This window comes from Mobula birostris, chromosome 21, assembly GCF_030028105.1.
Source record: "Mobula birostris isolate sMobBir1 chromosome 21, sMobBir1.hap1, whole genome shotgun sequence".
In the NCBI taxonomy this organism is placed as follows: Eukaryota; Metazoa; Chordata; class Chondrichthyes; order Myliobatiformes; family Myliobatidae; genus Mobula; species Mobula birostris.
Window position 1 is genome coordinate 33,429,528 of NC_092390.1, and position 20,777 is coordinate 33,450,304.

The 20,777-nt window shown below is 42.7% G+C and overlaps 1 protein-coding gene across 1 annotated transcript in view; it reads left to right on the plus strand.

The window, feature by feature from the left end:
* Nucleotides 1-570: 570 nt before the first annotated feature.
* Nucleotides 571-20,777, plus strand: part of lipf (lipase, gastric) — a 64,430-nt gene continuing 44,223 nt past the window's right edge. Inside the window, exons 1-3 of the mRNA XM_072239254.1 lie at nucleotides 571-678; nucleotides 16,835-16,940; nucleotides 18,347-18,467. Coding sequence (XP_072095355.1) covers nucleotides 16,842-16,940; nucleotides 18,347-18,467 — 220 coding nt within the window. The 5' untranslated portion in view covers nucleotides 571-678; nucleotides 16,835-16,841. The remainder of the gene's footprint in view (nucleotides 679-16,834; nucleotides 16,941-18,346; nucleotides 18,468-20,777) is intronic.

Below are 20,777 nucleotides of genomic sequence, written 5' to 3' on the forward strand. Positions count from 1 at the left end.
TATCACAGCTCGGGGCGTCGGAGTTCGGAGTTCAATTCCGGCATCATCTGAAAGGAGTCTGTATGTTCTCCCTGTGGAATGTGTGGGTTTCCTCCTGGTGCTTCAGTTTCCTCCCACGTTCCAAAGACATACCAGTTAGTAGGTTAGTTTTAATTGTCCAGTGATTAGGCTAGATTTAAATCCGGGGTTGCTGGCCTCCATGGGCCTATTCAGCTCTGTTTCTCAATAACTGAATAACTGAGCACAGTTATTCAACGTGGATTAGAAACACACACAAATCCTTGGGTACAAAATATAGGTGCAGACTCAAAGTCTTGTATACAGTATAACTGCACAAGCATAGCCTCGTTACAGCACAAGATACACAGGCAGTCTTGTGTACTGTCTGCTGTGGAGAACGCTCTGTGTAGTATTAGGTGTACAAACATAATCTGGTTTGTATAATTTGAAGCACGCACACAGTGATCCACACCAGCCAGTGCCTGACTGTGACGTAAACAAAGGGGAAACACCCAGCGTGCGCTGATTGGTCATGTTATGGCGTGACGCCTGATCGAGCGTGAGAGTACGAGCAGGAGCGCACCTCGCCCTGTTCCTTCCGTGTGTGACTGCTGCTGTTCCGAGTCCCGGCGCTTCGATCCACTCCACACACACTAAAGATACGTCGCTTCCCTGTCGGTAAGAGTTGTTCGGCTGTGTTGTTCTGCGGGCAGAAAGTTGTATTAATTTCTAGAAAAGTTTAAGTATTTGGATAACTTTTAGTGACATCGCACTGTCACTGTTAGTAATGGGAACCCCAGAAAGCGGTTATTAACGTAGGATCAGGTCCTTCGGCAAAGTCTGCGCCGATCAAATGGTCCTATTACTTTGCTGTTAGTGTGTCTACGTGCCTCTTAAAAGTTTGTTATCATATGTGTTTTTACTATCTCCCTGGCAGCCCGTTCCAGACACTCTGTAAGATATAACTTCACTTGTAAATTTCATTTAAAACTTTTGAACGTTAAAGTTATGCTCTCTGGATTTGACTATCTACCCTATCTGTGCCTCTTATAATTTGACATACTTCTAAGAAGCTGTCCCTCATCCACCGTTAGTTGATCCTGAGAAAATACACTTGCCAACACCTCCTTGTAGCTAATATTCTCCAACGCCTTCCTATCATTTCCCGTAGTCATAAGAACTGCACACAACACGGCAAGTGAGTTATTCTAATGAAAAAAACGTTATTACCACCAACAGATGGTAGATTTGCATCTTTCCAGCAACACGTTAGGCTTCATATCTGCGTGAAATATTGTAGTGTAAATACCCCAAGAATGATACAAAACAAAATGAGCCCACTTTGTTTATATGTAAAATTGGATTAGTAATGAGATCCTATGGGCTTTTATTTTCTTGATCATTTTGTTATCAATGACTTTTTCCTCTTAAAATTCATATACACATCAAATACTGAAATTATCAACACCACTCCTCATCTCTAAAAATCCCATCGTTAATCAGACATTATATTCTAAACAAATCTATGTTAAGTAAATATGGAGAAACTACCCAAATCTCATGATCTTTTAGCACAATTTTAAGTCCTTCCCTCCTCTTTAGCTGCCTTAAGAAATCCTGCTTCTGAAGGTTAAATTGAAGTACCTTATCAATTCTTCTACCACTAAAAACTATTTCTGAGTGCACAGTTTTACTGCATTACCTAAAGTTTAAAATTCCCAGTATCATAGCTGCCTAGAAAAATAATGTATTCTCAAAGCAAAAATCATCACTGGCTTTGGAAAGGTTAGTATTTTGCTGCATATTTTTACTCCATACTATTTTACAAATAAAGATCATGAAGTCTGACAGAATTGGGAAAAAGGCCCCATTCACATCTAGTATCATGTTGATAAATGATCTATTGATTTCCAGATTTTTAAAAATTTTATATCAGAATCAGCTTTAATATCACTAGCTTATGTCATGAAATTTGTTGACTTTATGCCAGCAGTACAATGAAATGCGTGATAAATATAGAGGGAAAAATTAGTTACATTTTGTATATACTGTATATATGTCTATAAATAAGTAGAGCAAAATAACAGAAATAAAAAAAGTAGTGAGGTAGTATTCATGGGTTCAATATCAAACAAGAAACAATCTGCAGTTGCTGGAAATCCAAGTAGCACACACACAAAATGCTGGAAGAACTCAGCAGGCCGGGCAGTATCTATGGAAAAGAGTACAGTCAACATTTTGGGCCTGGCCTTTTGAGTGGCTTCAGCTTTTTGTGTGTGTTCCATGGGTCCAATATCCATTTAGAAAATAGATGGCAGAGAGGGAGAAGCTGTTCCTGAATCGCTGAGTGTGTGCCTTCAGGCTTCTGTACCTCCTTCCTGATGTGAAGAGGGCATGTTCTGAGAGGTGGAATCCTTAATGATGGATGCTGTCTTCCAATGCCGCCACCACTTGATAAATGGAGGCTGGTACTCATGATACAACTGACTAAATTTACAAGTTTCTGAAACTTACTTCGATCTCCCACTCCCCCCCCCCCCCCACCAGACGGTGTTGCAGCCAGTCCACGGTACATTTGTAGAAGTTTTTGAGTGTTGTAGTTGAGAAACCAAATCTCGGACTCCTAATGAAGTATAGCTGCCTGCTTTCCTTTGTAGCTGCATCAATATGTTGCATCCAGGTTAGGTCCTCAGAGATACTGACACCCAGGAACTTGAAATTGCACACTCTCTCCACTTCTGATCCCTCTGCAAGGATTGGCTTGTGTTCCCTCATCTTACTCTTCCTGAAGCCCATAATCAGCTCTGTAATCCTGAGTGCAAAGTTGTTGCTGCGATACCACTCAACTGACTGGTATATCTCGCTCCGGTGCTCCCTCTCACCACCATCTGAAATTCTGCCAACAATGGCTGTATCATCAGCAAACTTATAGATGCTGTTTGAGCTATGCCTAGTCACACAGTCATGCGTGCAGAGAGATTAGAGCAGTGGGCTAAGCACACTCCCCTGTGGAGCGCCAGTGTTGATTGTCAGCGATGTGGAGATGTTATTTCCGATCCGGACAGATTGTGGTCTTCTGATTAAGGAGTTGAGGATCCAGTTGCAGAGGGAGGTACAGGAGCCTAGAAGTAGCTTTTTGATCAGGACTTTAGTAATGATGGTGTTAAATGCTGAGCTGTAGTCAGCATCTTGACATTGGTATTTGCATAACTAAACTAGTTTAACCAGTTTTATGTAAGCTAACTTGTGAACTAACTTAGAATTAGAACAAAAAACTTATTTTAGAAATTTTAATAACTCCAATATGCCATAGTATGATGCCAAGCACAATTTATTAGATCTTAATTTTTTGCTCTCTTGTGTAATGATTATTAAATGGTCCTGTTGACATTTGCTTTCATTGGCTACCAATGGCATATGCAATGTTTTAACCATGACTTAAACTGACAGGACCCTTATGCAGTGGCTGTAGGGTAGAATGTTTTGGGGAATGTTTCAGGATGCCTGGCATTGCCAGATGGGATGATTCAGGATCACTGGCCTTGCCTGGGGAGATAGTTCGCTATCACCAGCTCTGCTACGGGAGATGGTTCAGGATCCAAGAAATTGTCCCAGGGGATGGTCTGGTTCCCTGACGCAGTTTGGCTGAGGAGTTCAGATGCTGAGAACTGTCCCAAGGAATGGCTCAGTGATCCCTGCTGCTTCTGGGGAAAGATTGTTCATGATTCCTGAAAATCATGAGTCAGAGATGATTTAGGATCCTTGGCACTTCACACGTGGGGAAAAAACAATACTTGTTGCAGGACTTTACTCTTATGAATATACAAACGTACATTTGTTATGTATATAAAATTAATTGAAAAGATAGGTGGTCTGATAAGCTTGTATTGTAACGAAAATTGGTAGAGTTGTAGATTGTGAGGAAGATCATCAAAGTATACAGCAGGTTATGGATCAGGTGGAAATTTTGAGCTGAGTAATGACGTAGAATTTAATCCAGATAGGTGTGAGGTGTTGAGCTTTCAAGCTTTTTTAAGGATTAACTCTATCTGTCACATGTTCATTGAAACATCAGTGAAATGTGTTGTTTGCATCAAATCATCTCAGTGAGGATTGTGCTGAGAAGCCTGAGGATGTGGCCACACCTCCTGCACCAATATAGCATGCCTACAATTTATTAAGCTTAACCCGTATGTCTTTGGAATATGCGAGGAAAATGGAGCACCTGAAAGAAGCCCATAGGGTTACAGGGAGAACATTCACAATCCTTACAGACAGCGACGGGAATCAAACCTTGATCTTACAATGGGTGCTGTGAAGCAGTGGTCCTCAACCTCCGGGCCACCAAGCATGCAGGGGTGCAGCGGTAGCCACAGCACACCCAGCACATATTTAAGAAAAAATCCGAAATAAACAAGCTAATTGATTAGGTGCCGCCCAGAAGGCAGTCTTCGTTAGAGGAACTGAAGTGGAGAGGGTCAATAACTTTAAATTCTGCAGCATTAAGGATCGATGTTTTTCTCTCTCTCTAAAGTGTCAGAGGATCTGTCCTGGGACCAGCACGTAACTGTCATTACAAAGAAAGCACCGCAGCGCCTATACTTTATTAGATGTTTGTGTAGGTTCAGCATGTCACCTGGATCCTGACAGCCCTGTCTTTTCAGCCTGTCTGGGCTGGCGTTTAAATTGACCAAACAATGGAACAGCTAAAGGCTCCAGTGCCCTGGAAAGAGGAGTGAACATCGTGCAGAGCAAGTGAAATCGGCAATCACCTTTGATCTGGGCCGACATTTACGTGCCGGGCGGCACCTGATTAATTAGCTTGTTTATTTCGGCTTTTTTTCTTAAAGATGTGCTGGGTGTGCTCTGGCTACCGCTGCACTGCTGCATGCTTCGTGGCCTGGAGGTTGGGGACCACTGCTGTGAAGCATACTCTATGACGCTCCCCATGCTGGGAGGTCAAATATAAGAGGCAAGTATATTGTGCACACGTGGAAGGACCCTTGGAGCAATGATGTCAGGTGAAAATCCACAGCTCCCTGAAAGCAGTAACTCAAGTGAAGGAGGAGTATGGCATACCTACCTTCATTAGCCGGGGTTCAGTATATCTGCACATCAGACGTTTACCTGGGCATGGATCAACCAAGGAACAAACCACTGATTCAGTTTACCTACAGGGATATCCCCCTAAATTTCTCCCATATGTTCTGAAGACTGATTGCTTGCTGGGTACAGTTCCCTAACTGCCAGGCAGTTGTGGTACTTCACCTCTGTGGCCAATCAATTCTGTACCTTGAACGTTGGCCATAGTAATTGATTATGTCGAGGGGTTATCACAAATGAACTCCATCCAGATCAATACAACTCCGTTCCCTCGCCACCAACATTACTACTGTCAATGACAAAAGTATGTGTTGAGCCTTGGTGTCATGTTCATCACTAATGTAAGCTTCAGAACACATTTTCAATCACAGTGGCATTTTTTGACTGGCTTCTAGAAAAGCCCAATTACAGTGTTTATCTCTCCTTTTGTAAACTTTTGATGTGATTATTTCTCTACTGTCTTGTCTACTCACCTTAAACTTGAGGCAATCCAACCACTTTTGACCCTTCACCCTTATTTATCAACTGGTTAATGCTGCCGAAGTACCATTGTATTGTAATCTTATCCCTTCAGGGCATTGCTCATCCCTATAACTCTATGACTTCCTCCAGCTCGATGTCCCTCAGAGTTACCATTACTTCATTTCTGCTCTCTGGAATATGTCTTCACTTTACTTCTGAAAGCTATACTCTAAGTTTAAAGGATCTTGGACCCTGAACATAGAACATAGAAATCTACAGCACGGTACAGGCCCTGTGGCCCACAGAAACCTACCCTAGAAACTGCCGACTGCATAACCCTCTATTTTTCTAAGTTCCATATACCTATGGAAGAATCTCTTAAAATGCCCTATTGTATCTGCAAATTCCTTCCATAAATTTCTTAGCCTCTGTCTTTCTATTTTCCTTTAAGATTCTCTTCTCTGACTAAGATTTTGTCTGTCTCTAGGTAAGGATGTGGGGCATTTCTTCACCATGTGTAACCAAAGCCTCTTGGACAGTTCACCACCCTATTTGTGACATTTACCAGGAGTGTTGCAGACGAAGGGCCCAAAGCATTGTTCAGGATCCCTACCATCCATTCCACAACCTCTTTCACCCTCTACTGTTAGGAAGGACGTACAAGAGCATCAGGACTAGGACGAATAAACTGGGTAGCAGCTTCTTCCCTCTGGCTGTGAGACTAATGAATACCATGTCACCACGGAAGTTCATCACTAGAACAGCGAGCAACTGAGATGTGCCCTGCGTGCATTTTGAATTATATTTTATTAACATATTAATGGTGTGTGATATGTTTTATGGATGCACTGTAGTCTGGAGGAACATTGTTTCGTTTGGTTGTATATATGTACAGTCAGATGACAAACTCTAACCTGAACTTGAAAGGCACTCAATACATTCATGTTTATATTGACTAAAGTGAGCTACACGGTTCAGTTATCCACTCCTGACACTATTTTATTTTCTTAAAAAAACAATGATAATGAATGATTAACTATAGTCACAATGGCTATAATCACCCACTTTGACATTTCGAGTGTTGTCAGGTAACTTTACAGAATTACATACATATTTACTTCCCATCTGGCAGAACTGTTTTGAATATTCAATACTGGTGGCTGGTCTGAAACCTTTCAAACACAAACTCTTGATAGCCAAAATATCCTTCTCTTGTTACAATATTAAGAGATAGCTTCCTGAATATACAGCTAACCAGCACGTTAAGTAACTAAACAGACCTGTCCTGAACTGCGCGTTGAGTGGCAGCGACTTAACCTTTCCAATCTCATCCTGAAGTTTTCAGCAACAACTCATTAGTATGATCATTAATCTCTTGCCTTTCCTGCAAAAGTTTAATCGGTCCCAGCTAATGATTAGTTTTAATAGCTTTAAAGATTCAGTTGAAGTTGAGCAGGTTTTTCTTCCTGAAGACTGGTTCTCATGTTAGTTAATTTCATCTATCCATAATCCTGTAATTCCAGAATAATCCCAAAGAATGCAAACAGTTGTTGCCCTTACCTGAGACCCTTGCAAACTAAATTACCAAATAACATCAAAATAAATTATGTAGATAACCAGTAATTCCTTCCCAAACCTTCAATTACCAGGGCATTCTTAAATACCAAAGAATTCTTAACTCAGTACTGTCTGGTCCTTAAGTCTAAACTCATCTACTAATATATGAACTGGCTGAACAGCAATAAATCATAATCTATACTGCCTGAGAATGTGGGTGGATTGAGAAGGTTTCACGGTGTCTGTCATAATTAAGAAAACCACACATAAAATTCTGGAGGAACTCAACAGGCCAGGCAGCATCTATGGAAAAAAGTACGCTTGATGTTTCAGGCCGAAACCCTTCAGCAGGACTGCAGGAAAAGTGCTGAGGAGTAGATTTAAAAGATGGGGGAGGGAAAAGAGAACTACCGGGTGATTGCTGAATCCTGGAGAGGGAGGGGTGAGGTAAAGAGCTGGGAAGTTGATTGATGATGTGAGAGAGGGTAAAGGGGATGGGAAATGGAGAGGGGGGTTTGGGGGAGATTACCAGAAGTTTGAGAAATCAATGTTCGTGCCATCAGGTTGGAGGCTACCCAAACAGAATATAAGGTGTTGTTCCTCCTAACTAAGTGTGGCCTCATCATGACAGTGGAGGAGGCCGTGGATAGACATATGGAATGGGAGGTGGAATTAAAATGGGTGGCCACTTGAAAATCCCACTTGTTCTGGCAGCGAAGCGGTCTCCCAATCTATGTCAGGTCTCACAGATGTACAGGAGACCACACCGGGAGTATCAAATGCAGCAAATTACCCCAACAGACTCACAGGTGAAGTGTCACCTCACCTGGAAGGACTGATTAGGGCCCTGGATGGTAGTGAGGGATGAGTGTAGGGGCAGACGTAGTACTTGTTCCATTTGCAAGGATAAGTGCCAGGAGGGAGATCAGTGGGGAGGAACGAACAGACAAGGGAGTCACATAGGGAGCAATCCCTGTGGGAAGCAGAAAGTGGGGGGGAGGGAAAGATGTATTTGGTGGTGGGATCCAGTAGGAGGTGGCAGAAGTTTCGGAGAATTTTGTGCTGGATATGGAGGCTGATGTGGTAGGTAAGGATAAGAGAAACCCTATTCCTGGTAGGGTGATGGGAGGATGGGGTAAGAGCTGAGATGCGTGAAATGGAAGAGATGTGGTTGAGGGCAGTGTTGATGGTGGAGGAAGGGAAGACCCTTTCGTTGAAAAAGGAGGACATCCCCTTCATTCTCGAATGAAAAGCTTTATCCTGAGAGCAGATGTGGCAGAGACAGAGGAATTGGTGGTGAAGGGGAACTTGTTTGGTCTGGTGTCCAGAAAAAAATGGAGAGCTTTGAGGCCTTCCTGGTGGGGGATGGAGGTGTATAGGGACTGGACATCCATGGTGAAAATAAGATGCTCATGGCTAGAGAACTTGAAATCATTGAAAAGATCAAGAGTGTGTGAGGTGTCACGGAGGTAGGTGGGAAGGGACTGAGCTGCGGGGGAGGATAGAGTTGAGGTAAGATGCTATGAGTTCAGTGGGGCAGGAACAAGCTGAAACAATGGGTCTACCTGGACAGGCAGGTTTGTGAATCTTGGGTAGAAGGTAGAAATGGGAGGTGCGGGGTGTGGGAACTATGAGGTTGGTGGTGGTAAAGAAAAACACTTTCTTAATTTGGGATTTAAGTGGTGAGAGAGAAAGTGAGAGCAGAGCCGTTATGTTGACTACTAAGTTACCACCAGATGGGAGAACAGTTATCCAAGCTGACCTCCGGTTTTCAGTCCAAGCAGTAGAATTGGGACTCTTCCATATAGGAAATAACAGGCTAATGTATTGTCTACTCTCCCCTCTCTTCATTCCATTGCCTTCCCACCGCCCCTCCCCTCCAACAAGGTGCTCTCACCCACCCCATACATTCTTGCCCTCTCATTTGCTTTTGACCTCTTTCTGAAGCTTCTCTCATCTAAGGTTACACTCTCTTCCTTTGCTAGCTCTTCCTTCCACCGCAACCAACCCCACCCCCCGAACTCTCAGTTGCTCCAGGAAGGTGGAGTTTCCAGACAACTCACATCTTGGTCTGAACCACCAGAAAAGTGTGTTGTAAGCCATTGTTTAAGAACTGCTGGGTCAGGCAATTTCACCCTTGCCTTCTGCTGCCCCAAGTGTGATTACTCTATCCAGCCTCATTTCAATTGGAGCAAACAGTCCTTCTCATTGGTCCAGTTCTGTCACACCACAGCGAGGAGACCTTGTGCTTGTCATTGGTTTGCTGTCTAGTTGAGCAATATTGTGACATGAGGTCAGCAACTCAATATAACTGGTTAAAGATCTTCCTACCAGTTCAAAACAACCTACTGATTCTATGAATATGCTCCAGTAAGAGATGTGCACTTCTAAATCCTGACCAAATTGGGAATTTTGTTATCTGATGTGGTCCATATGGTACATTGGTTTACTTAGAGGATACCAGAGAATGTTTTCCAGCTGATGAGGGAGATAAAGTACCTATTACACTGTACTCATAAAAGTTGCTGGTGAACGCAGCAACTTTTATGTGTGTTGCTTGAATTTCCAGCATCTGCAGAATTCCTGTTGTTTATTACAGTGTACTGATGGGAAGGGTCATTGATTAGAAGGTACAACTGGAATCAGACCCTTCATCCATTCCAGAGTTGATCAGAAACAAGGTTTATTTGATTATTAGGGATAACATCCTGTAGCAGACCCTTCTGGGCCAGTGAGCCCACACCCAATTACACCAGTGTGACCAATTAACCTACTAACCAGTACATCTATTGAATGTGGGAGGAAAGTGGAGCACTCAGAGGAGATTCACGTGGTCATGGGGAGAACAGACAAACTCCGTACAGACAGTGGCAGAATTGAACTGGGGTAACACACATAAAAGTTGCTGGTGAATGCAGCAGGCCAGGCAGCATCTCTAGGAAAAGGTACAGTGGACGTTTCAGGCCGAGACCCTTCGTCAGGACTAACTGAAGGAAGAGTGAGTAAGAGATTTGAAAGTTGGAGGAGGAGGGGGAGATCCAAAATGATAGGAGAAGACAGGAGGGGGAGGGATGGAGCCAAGAGCTGGACAGGTGATTGGCAAAGGGGATATGAAATGATCATGGGACAGGAGGTCTGGGGAGAAGGAAAAGGGGGAGGGGGGAAAACCCAGAGGATGGGCAAGGGTTATAGTCAGAGGGACAGAGGGAGAAAAAGGAGAGAGAGAGAAAGAATGTGTGTATATAAATAAATAATGGATGGGGTATGAGGGGGGGTCACTGGTTCTGTAACAGTGATATTATCACTGATGTATAAGAACATAAGAAATAGGAGCAGGAGTGGGCTATCTGGTCTGTTGAGCCTGCTCCGCCATTCAATAAGATCATGGCTGATCTGACCATGGACTGATCTCCACCTACCTGCCTTTTCCACATGACACTTAATTCCCCAACTATGCAAAAATCTTTCAAACCTTGTCTTAAATATATTTACTGAGGTAGCCTCCACTGCTTCATTGGTCTTGTATGTAGTGAAATTTGCTGTTTTTTTTTTGTCAGCAGTCTAGTGCAAGACATAAAAAATGGCTGTATATTACAAATAAATCAATAGTGCAAGAATAGTGAGGTAGTGTTCATGGGTTCACGGACCAGTCAGAAATCTGATGGCAAAGGAGCAGAAGGTGTTCCTAAAACATTGCGTGTGTGTCTTCAGGCTCCTGTAGCTCCTCCCCGATGGTAGCAGTAAGAGAGGGATTGTCCCCGATGTTGAGGGCTCCCCCGATAAGAACAAATCTAATTAAACTGCTGTCCTACTTCTCAAGGTTTCTAGTCTGGATGGTGGGTCTAGATGAGTTAATAGAATATTAACTCCGCAGTAAGTGCTGTTCTAAGCATCGGCATTAGCTGACAAGAGTACTTAGATCGGGAACAGTTTTTACCCCTCAGCCATCAGGCATTGAACCAGAAGAGAAAATTTCACTCAACTTCGCTCAGCCCAACACTGAAGTGTTCCCACAACCTATGAAATAACATTCAAGGACTCTTCATCTCAAGTTCTCTATTTATTGCTTATTTGTTATTGTTGTTATTTTTTCTTTTTGTATTTGCAAAAGTTTGTTGTGTTTTGCACATTAATATTCCGTCTTGTTGGGTGCGGTCTTTCATTGATTCTATTGTGTTTCTTGTATACATTGTGAATGCCCACAAGGAACTGAATCTGAGGTTAACTTTAATAAATTTGTTTTGAACTTCCTCTTTTGCTGCTGGCTGTTTTACTTTTGAGTATCATAGCCATGTTCTATTTACCATGTTATCTTTTATTTTGCAGATAAACGAAGATTTACTTTTCCACTCTTAAACTGAATCTAGCCTAGTGCCAGTTGGGAGCTTTAGAGGTGTTTTCTTCACAGTATTATGAGCCAGAGACAATCTATTTTTACCTGCTTAAACTAAAATGATGTGGCTTCTTAGAATAATCTGCTGCCCAATTTGTCCTCTATATATGGGCATAGAAACTGGAAAATTCTTTCTAGGGTGGTGGGTCTGCTGAATGAAGAGAGATTTGAGGTCAGGTAGTTTGTGTTCAGTGGAGCTTAGAAGAGTGAAGGAGTCTCATTCAAACAAAATTCCGGCCCAAGTAGATGATTCTTGAGAGATGATGTTTCTAGAATGAGAGCTTGCAAGGCAAGAGGTTTAGGATTGAGATAAGGAGAAATTTTGTCAGTGCGGTACACCAGTGGAATTTACTACCACAGAAGGCTGTCAATAGTGGACAAATGGCTGTAAGACCAATGTAGGCAAACTTCTAGGCACAGGAGGCACCACAGCTATGAGGAGAAGGCAGGAATGTGATTTTTGACTTAAAATGTTTTATCAGTCATGACCACAATGTATGGCAGAAGAGGCATGAAATGCTGAACGGCTCACTCCTCCTCTTTTCTATGTTTCTGGAAACATCTGTGGGTAAAAAATCTGTGGAGAAAGGATAGGGAAGTAGAGTAACTTCTGTACCAGTTCCAAAGGCCATCTCAGGCATGCCCTTTGTATTTTATGATAGGAGAACCGTCAGGATTAAAGGCAGATGAATGTACAGAAAACGGAGGCATGTGAACACTATAGGCAGAAGTATTAGTTAAGCACCTAATTAATACTTTAATTAGTTCAACACAATTTCTTGGACCAAAGGGCATGTTCTAGTATTATTGTCCTACATCTTGACTGTCATAGAATATACTATTTTTTTTCTCTGTTAGATTATGTATTGCATTGAACTGCTGCTGCTAAGTTAACGAATTTCATATCACATGCTGGTGATAATAAACCTGATTCTGATTCTGACTGTTTAGAACAAATCTACACTTCGATATTAGTAATGTCAGAATGTGCCAGTACTTTGTATGTGATTGCTGAAAAATGTTATCATGCTTTGTTTTCAAACATAACACCAGTGAATATTATTTAGTTACTGATAAGCAATGGAAGCCTTACTCCTATTTTTTTTACTAGATTTTGGAGATTTGGCTCTTGTTTTTTCAGTAGAATGAAGATTTGTATTCGTTGTGTTTAAAATATTGCCAAAATGTTCCTATAAGACATAGAAGCAGATTTAGGCCATTCAGCCCATCGAGTCTGCTCCACCATTCCATCATGGCTGATCCTGAATCCCACTCAATCCCGTACACCTGCCTTCTTGCCATAATCTTTGATGCTTTAACCAATCAAGAAACTATCAATTTTTGCTTGAAATATGCCAATGGTCTTGGCCTCCGTCACAGTCTGTGGCAGACCATCTTACTGATTCACTACCCTCTGGCTAAAAGAAATCCTCCTTAATTCTTTTCTAAAAGATCGCCCCTCAATTTTGCCCTCTAGTTCTCGACACCCCCATCATAGGAAACATCCTCTCCACATCCACCTCGTCCTCTCAACATTCTGTAAGTTAACATGCCTGTAAGAAGGCCTAATGCATGATGAAATATTTGTATCCATTCAAGTTAAAACCCTTTTGACCTTTGTTACATAAATGCAGTGTTTACTAACTTTGCCAAATAGAGTTATGGTGAGGGATGGGATTTGAGCTATTTGCAGCAGTTGTATAGAATTGCTGGTGAAGAAGAGATCCGCCCACCAGGCACACCTTGCTCTGCTGTCTTGTCCTGATAAGAAAGCAGCCTTCCGCCTTGTATGCAGCAACCTCCAGTGCAAGTTTCGAGAGATTCAGAACGTGTGGTGGACCAACCTCGCAAAGAGAACTCAGCTTTCCGCAGACACCGGTGACTACAGAGGGCTTTATGAAGCCGTGAGAGCGGTGTACGGCCCTTCGCACCAGGTCCGGAGTCTCTTGTGCAGTGCAGATGGTCAGGTGCTCTTCACAGACAAGGCATCCATCCTGAACCAGTGGTCAGAACATTTCCAGACTCTCTTCAACGCCAACCGCAGGGTCCAAGACTCAGCAATTCATCGCATCCCACAACAGCCAGAGAAAACAGAACTGGACAAAATTCCAACCCGAGAAGAGACAGTCAAGGCCATAGAGCAGCTGAAAAGTGGCACGGCAGCAGGAGTTGATTGAATCCCACCTGAGATTTGGAAGCATGAGGGCCCAGCGTTACACATCAAACTCCGTGAGTTCTTTGTCTGCTGCTGGGAGCAAGGTAAACTACCACAGGACCTCTGTGATGCAGTCATCATCGCCCTGTATAAGAACAAGAAAAGTCCGACTGCTCCAACTGCCGAGGGATAATGCTTCTCTCTGTCGCAGGGAAATCCTCGCAAGAGTACTCCTGAACCGATTGGTCCCATCATTGTTGAAGGACTCCTCCCAGACAGCCAGTGTGGCTTCAGAGCCAACAGGAGCACCACCGACATGGTATTTGTTCTCAGGCAGCTCCAAGAGAAATGTAGGGAACAGAACAAGGGATTGTACGTGAGGTTTGTCGACCTTACTAAATCTTTCGACACCGCGAGCAGGGAAGGTCTGTGGCAAATCATGGAACAACTGGGATGCCCCCCAAAGTTCCTCAGCGTGGTCATCCAGCTACATGAAGATCAGCGTGGCCAAGTCAGACACAACAACGACCTCTCAGAACCCTTCCCAATAGGCAACAGAGTAAAGCAAGGCTGCGTCCTTGTGCTGACTCTCTTCACCGTTTTCTTCGGAGTGATGCTGAAAAGGGCCACAGACCTTGATGATGAGGACAGTGTCTACATCCGATATCGCACCGATGGCAGCCTGTTCAACCTGAGGCGACTACAGTCCCACACGAGGACATTGGAGCAACTCATCCAAGAGCTACTCTTCGCCAACAATGCTGCCCTTGTTGCCCACACAGAGACAGCCCTGCAGCGTATAACATACTGCTTCGCAGAGGCTGCCAAGCTCTTGAAGAAGACAGAAGTTCTCCATCAGCCCACACGTCAGGAAGATTACCACCCTCCCCGCATCACCATTGGTGTGGTAGAGCTGAAGACTGTCCACCAGTTCAGCTACCTGGGGTGCACCATCTCGTCAGATGCCAAGATCGCCAAAGAGATTGACAACAGACTGGCAAAGGCAAACAGTGCATTCAGCAGGCTGTACTAAAGAGTCTGGAACAACAAGCATTTGAAGAAAGGCACAAAGATCAGCATGTACAGAGCCATTGTACTGACCACCCTCCTGTACGGCTCCGAGTCATGGGTCACCTACCGTCACCACCTACGACTCCTTGAGTGTTTCCACCAGCGCTGCCTCTGCACCATCCTCAACATCCACTGGAGTGACTTTGTCACCAACATCGAAGTCCTCGAACAGGCGGAGGTCACCAGCATCGAGGCCATGCTTTGAAGACACAGCTGCGCTGGGCAGGGCACGTCTCCAGGATGGAGGATCATCACCTGCTCAAGATTGTACTGTATGACGAACTCTCCACTGGCCACAGTTTCAGAGGGGCGCCAAAGAAGAGGTACAAGGACTCTCTGAAGAAATCCCTTGGTGCCTGTCACTTTGACTATCACCAGTGGTCTAATCTAGCCTCCGATCATGAGGCCTGGCGCCACACCATTCACCAGTCTGTCTCCTCCTTCGAGAACACACGCAGAGCTGGCGTTGAGGACAAAAGGAGAAGGACGAAGAACTGTGACACCGCAGCACCAAACCCAGAACAGAATTTTCCTTGCGGCCGCTGTGGCCGGACCTGCCGGACCTGCCTGTCCCGTATTGGCCTTGTCAGCCACCAGCGAGCCTGCAGCAGACGTGGGCGGCCCCCTTCCTAAATCTTCATTCGCAAAGCCAAACCATGATGATGATAATCAATCCCTTTTTATCCCAAAACTGCTTTAAGTTTGCAGAAATGTTGCAAACTTCATGTAGTAAGAGATAATTTAACATTATTATGAGATTTATTTGCCATTTTACATGCTTTGCCTATCACACTTTTCCATGGACTGTATTCGACTGTGGAAGTGTCACTCTTTGATCAGCGTTCACAATCACTCCAGCACTGGTGTCCCAGTTATTGTAATGGTGCCTTTATCTCACCTTCCTCTTGAGAAGAAAGCTTAAAAGCTAGATAGTAAACAGAATTTCAAATGCTAGTTCCTCAAACAGGAAAGAGTAAATGTTAGGCAACAGACAAAAAATCCTGGAGGAACTCAGCAGGCCTGGCAGCATCTATGGAATAAAGCATTGTTGCCATTTGGGGCAGAAGCTCTTTGGCAGGGCTGGAGGAAAAAAAAATGAGTAAATTTGAAGGGTGGGGGCAGGGGAGAGAGAAATACCAGGCAATAGGTGAAACTTGGAGGGGGAGGGATGAAGCAAAGAGGAGGAGGTTGATTGGTGAAAGAGACAGAAGGCCATGGAAGAAAGAAAAAATGTTGTGGGGGGGGCAGTGAGGAAGAGCACTAGAGGGAGGCGATGGGCAGGCAAGGAGATTACATTAGAAAGGGAAAAGGAAATGGGAAATGGTGAAGGGGGACGAGGGGAATCTATTTTTAGACTAATAGAAATAATTTAATTTTTTATTATATCGGTTTGTTTTTTGACTAGAACTTGTTTGTTGTTTTGTTGAGATACGGTGCAGAATGGTCCCTTCCAGCCCTTCGAGCTGCGCCACCCAGCAATCCCCCAATTTAACACTAGCCTAATCACGGGACAATTTACAATGACCATTTAACTTACCAATGGCCCATCTTTGGACTGTGGGTGCAAACGGGAGCACCCAGAGGAAACTCATGCGGAGAATGTACAAACTCGTTACAAGCAGCGGCAGGAATTGAACCCGGGCTGCTGGTACTGTAAAGCGCTGTGCTAACCACGACGCTACCGTGTAGCGTGTAATTTCTTGTCTGTCATCAGACTCAGACTTTCATGATGATAAACATACCATAGTATTGATACAAAGTTATTGGGATTACATTGTTATAATTCACATAGTTAAATATAAACCCAGTTGACACATGGGTATTAAACCTCCCAATCATACAGAATACAAATATATACAAAAAAATAGAAAAAAAATCATGAAAAAGGAAAAAAATTTATACCGCAAAAGAAAAACTAACCTAAACAGTGTTAATCAACTAAAGTAAGAAAAAAAAGACATGGGCTGTTATTTAACATCAAAAAAAAGGAACTATTAGTGTCGTCCATTATTAGTTGTATAAAATGTGAATCTCAGTGCAAGTGATGTGTCATATCCTTTCACAATTAATAATCCATTTTGTATGTTTTCTAGAGTGAAGATGAGCCTACAATGTTTTGCACTGCTACTTCTAATGCAATGTCTAGATGCTTTGCAGCACAATAATGTACATGTGGATCCCGAAGCCTACATGGATATTGTAAGTTGTATTCGAAGAAGGATACAGTGTTATTTTAGCTTTAAAATACTAGCCCAGTTTATGTTATTTCTACTTTATGAATATTTGTGTAGTCATTGTTACGGATGCTTCTGAAAGTGATGTTTATGCTGGAAAATTAAGCCCAAGAAATTCTGACAATTGTTTTCCCCTAGTGTCTCTCTTAAAGATGTGAGTAGCAGTTGTATCAAATAGTTGCAGATGCTGAGCCAAGCTGCCTGTTACACTGTAGAGAAGTTAGACAAAGATCAAAATAATCAGTTTCTGTTTTTGGGTGTTCTGTGTTTTTTTTTGTGTAACACTGGCCCGAAACTGACTAACTATTTGCAAGTTCTTTGTAGCCAGCTTTTAAAGGGTTATGCCACAAACCAAGCAGTTCACTTCTAGCTGGGGGAGTAATTTTTCTATTAAATAAATCGATATGTAATAATGCACAGAGGCTGAGTGATCGCCCACCAGGAATATGTTCAAGTTCGTGAAGAGCGATGCCCACAGACTGCATTTTTTACAGGCAATTTATTTCCGAGACGTGGAGAAAGTATTTGAGGGAAAGTTTATGCAAGAAAGCTGTAGTTAGTAAAATTGAAATGTCAGGAGTTGAATTTCCTAAACTAGAATCAAACAGTGGGAATGTGTCCACCTTTTAAATCTACTCATCTTTTTTTTTCCCTTCAGTCCTGCCGAAGGGTCTCAGCCCGAAATGTCGACTTGCATTTTTTTCCATAGGCGCTGCCTGGCCTGCTGAGTTCCTCCAGCATTTTGTGTGTGTTGCTTGGATTTCCAGCATCTACAGATTTTCCCCTGTTTGGAATTATTAAAATTCTCATTTTTAAATAGAGATGCACTTGTTATCAATCTGTATTCTGCTTGAGCTGTTTTTAGATACCAGTAATACCTAATTCATTAAAGCAAAAGAACCCTCACACTTTGCTTTGAAGCCATGCCCTGTACCAATACAGTCAGTGATTCTTCTATATTAGAGAGAAATCATAACTGAGATACCTGAGGTCTCTCTTAATAACCTGTGCCTACGCTCTTCCGTTACTGGCTTGTTAATTTTATCATGGCAGATAAGGTGTAAGCTTACCTGGTAATTCTCCAGATGTCCTAGCCTGCATTGCCTCTGGGAATTGTATAAGATAGAGGAAAATTGAGGCCAATGGAAAAATCAGCTGAGTTGGGTATAAGACACAGAACATTAGAAAAATTGGACCAAGGATTTATCAGGGGAGGTCAGCAGGTGACTGGCTGATTTATTGTTAATGTCTTTTAATTTCTCAGTGGTTCTAGTTTTGACTAGGCCTGTGTTTATCTGTTGCCTTTTTTTTTCATCGCATGGTGATCTTTTTGCTAAGTAACAAACTATCTTGTGCTGTCTGCTGTTCAAGTCCCAGCTGATCTCCTACCGTGGTTATCCTAGTGAAGAATATGAGGTGATGACTTCTGATGGCTATATCCTTTCAGTAAACAGAATTCCCTATGGAATCAATGACACTCCAGAAAGCAAAGGTAACTGCAATTATAGTATTGGTGTCTTATTAAAGGAAGTTTAAATGTGATGTCTTAGAGCTGAGGCATTTTTATTTCAATATGAGGCTGTATAAGAATGAGTGAGGCTGTATATGTGGGTGCTGCAGAAAGGGTGTGGGGAGAGAAAATTTGATAGATGTTTCATGGTGCTCTTTGGCTCAATTTTTTATGAGATATAGTACCTGCTTTGATGAGTCATGGAGCAATACAGCATAAGTATTGGCCTTTTGGCCCAACTAATCCATTACCAACCACAGTGCCCACCCAGCAAGTCTCAATTTCCTGTAATTGCCCCATATCTATGTTTCCAACTATTGATACAACTGCAGCATAAAGTCTGACTCCTATACTCATTGCCCTGACTGATGGTGTCCAGTGTGTTAAAATGCCCTTTTCACTTCCCTGTGATGCTTTGTTAAAAGTTCAAAGTAAAATTTATTATCGGAGTACATACATGTCACCACATTCTTTTTCCTGCAGGCATACTCAGCAGACCTATAGAATAGTAACTGTAAACAGGATCAATTAAAGAGCAAAAGCATAAGAGACAACAAACTATTGAAATGCAATTACAAATAAGTATCAATAAATAATGAGAGCATGAAATAATAAGATAGAGTCCTTAAAGTGAGATCATTGCTTGTGGGAACATCTCAATAGATGAGTGTAATTGTCCTCTTTTGTTCAAGAGCCTGATGGTTGAGGGGTAGCAATTGTTCTTGAACCTGATTGTGTGAGTCCTGCAATCTCCTCTCTGGAGGATGCACTCTATCAGGCTTTGGGGATTTATCCACTCTAATGTGTCATAAGCTGCAAACACTTCCATCCTGTTAATATGGGAGTGCTCCAGAATATCTCTGCTTATTTCTCTTATCTCTTGAACAGCTATTATTTTCTCTTCCCTAAACTCCAAGAATATTCATTAAAAAAAACGCCCATCTCTTGAGCCCAGGCAGAGGCAGCCCCATCGATCTCTAAGGGCAAACACGAGAAAATCTGCAGATGCTGGAAAGAGACCTGATGAGGGACCTCGGCCCGAAATGTTGATTGTTTACGCTTTTCCATAGATGCTGCCTGGCCTGCTGAGTTCCTCCAGCATTTCATGTGTGTTACATTTGATCTCTAGGGGGACCTACTCTCCCTAATCACCCTTTTACTCTTAATATAGCTATAAAACCTTTTGGGATTTTCCTCATCCTTGCCGAGCAGATCTATCTCATACCCTTATTATCCCCTGATTTTCTTATGTGTATTCTTAATCTTTTTATGGTCATCAAGGGATTCACTCAGTCCAGATTTCCTGAACTCAATGTATGCTTCCTTTATCTTGATCAAAGACTCAATATATCTCTGCAGCCAAGGTTCTCCAAATTTGCCAGGTTCACCCTTTGTTCCAACAGGACCACGCTGTTCCTGGGCACTTGCTATCCCACTCTTAAAGCCTACCCACTTGTCACTGTCCTATCCGTCGTCAGCACTGATGAAGGGTCTCGGACCAAAATGTTGACTTTACTGACTTGAAGGGAGTGAATACTTATGCGATAAATTTTGTGATTTATATTTGTAATTAATTTAGATCATTTTATAGAGATCTGTTTTCACTTGGACTTGAAGGAGTCTTTCTCTGTTGATCAGTCTCAAAAAAAGCCAAGTTAAATCCATGGTGATACAATGTTGTATATATGTGTGGAGGAGAATATTTGACTGGTTGCATCACGGCCAGGTATTGAAACGCCAATGCCCTTGAAAGGAAAAGCCTACAAAAAGTAATGGATATTGTTCAGCCCATCGTGGGCAAAGCCCTCCCCATCACTGAGTTCAACTACATAGAATCCTGTCACAGGAAAGCCCCACTGCTCACGCCATGCTTTCTTCTTGCCACTGCCATCAGGAAGAAGGTACAGGACCCCCAGGACCCACACCACCAGGTTCTGGAGCAGATATTTCCCCAAACCATCAGATTATTGAACCAGAGGGGATAAACACTCAGTTTCACCAGCACCATCACTGAACTTTTCTGTCAAACTAAGGACTCGCTTTCATGGACTCCTGGTCTCATGTTCTCAATACTTATTGCTTATTTTTAATTATTATTTCATTTTCTTTTCTATTTGCCCAGTTTTGTATCTCTTGCATAATGTTTGTTTGTCCATCCTGTTGATTGAGTCTTTATTGATTCTATTGTGTTTCTCGGATTTACTGTGAATGCCACACTAACATAAATCTCAGGGCTGCATATGGTGACATATATGTATTTGGATAATAAATTTACTTTGAACTTTGAATTCC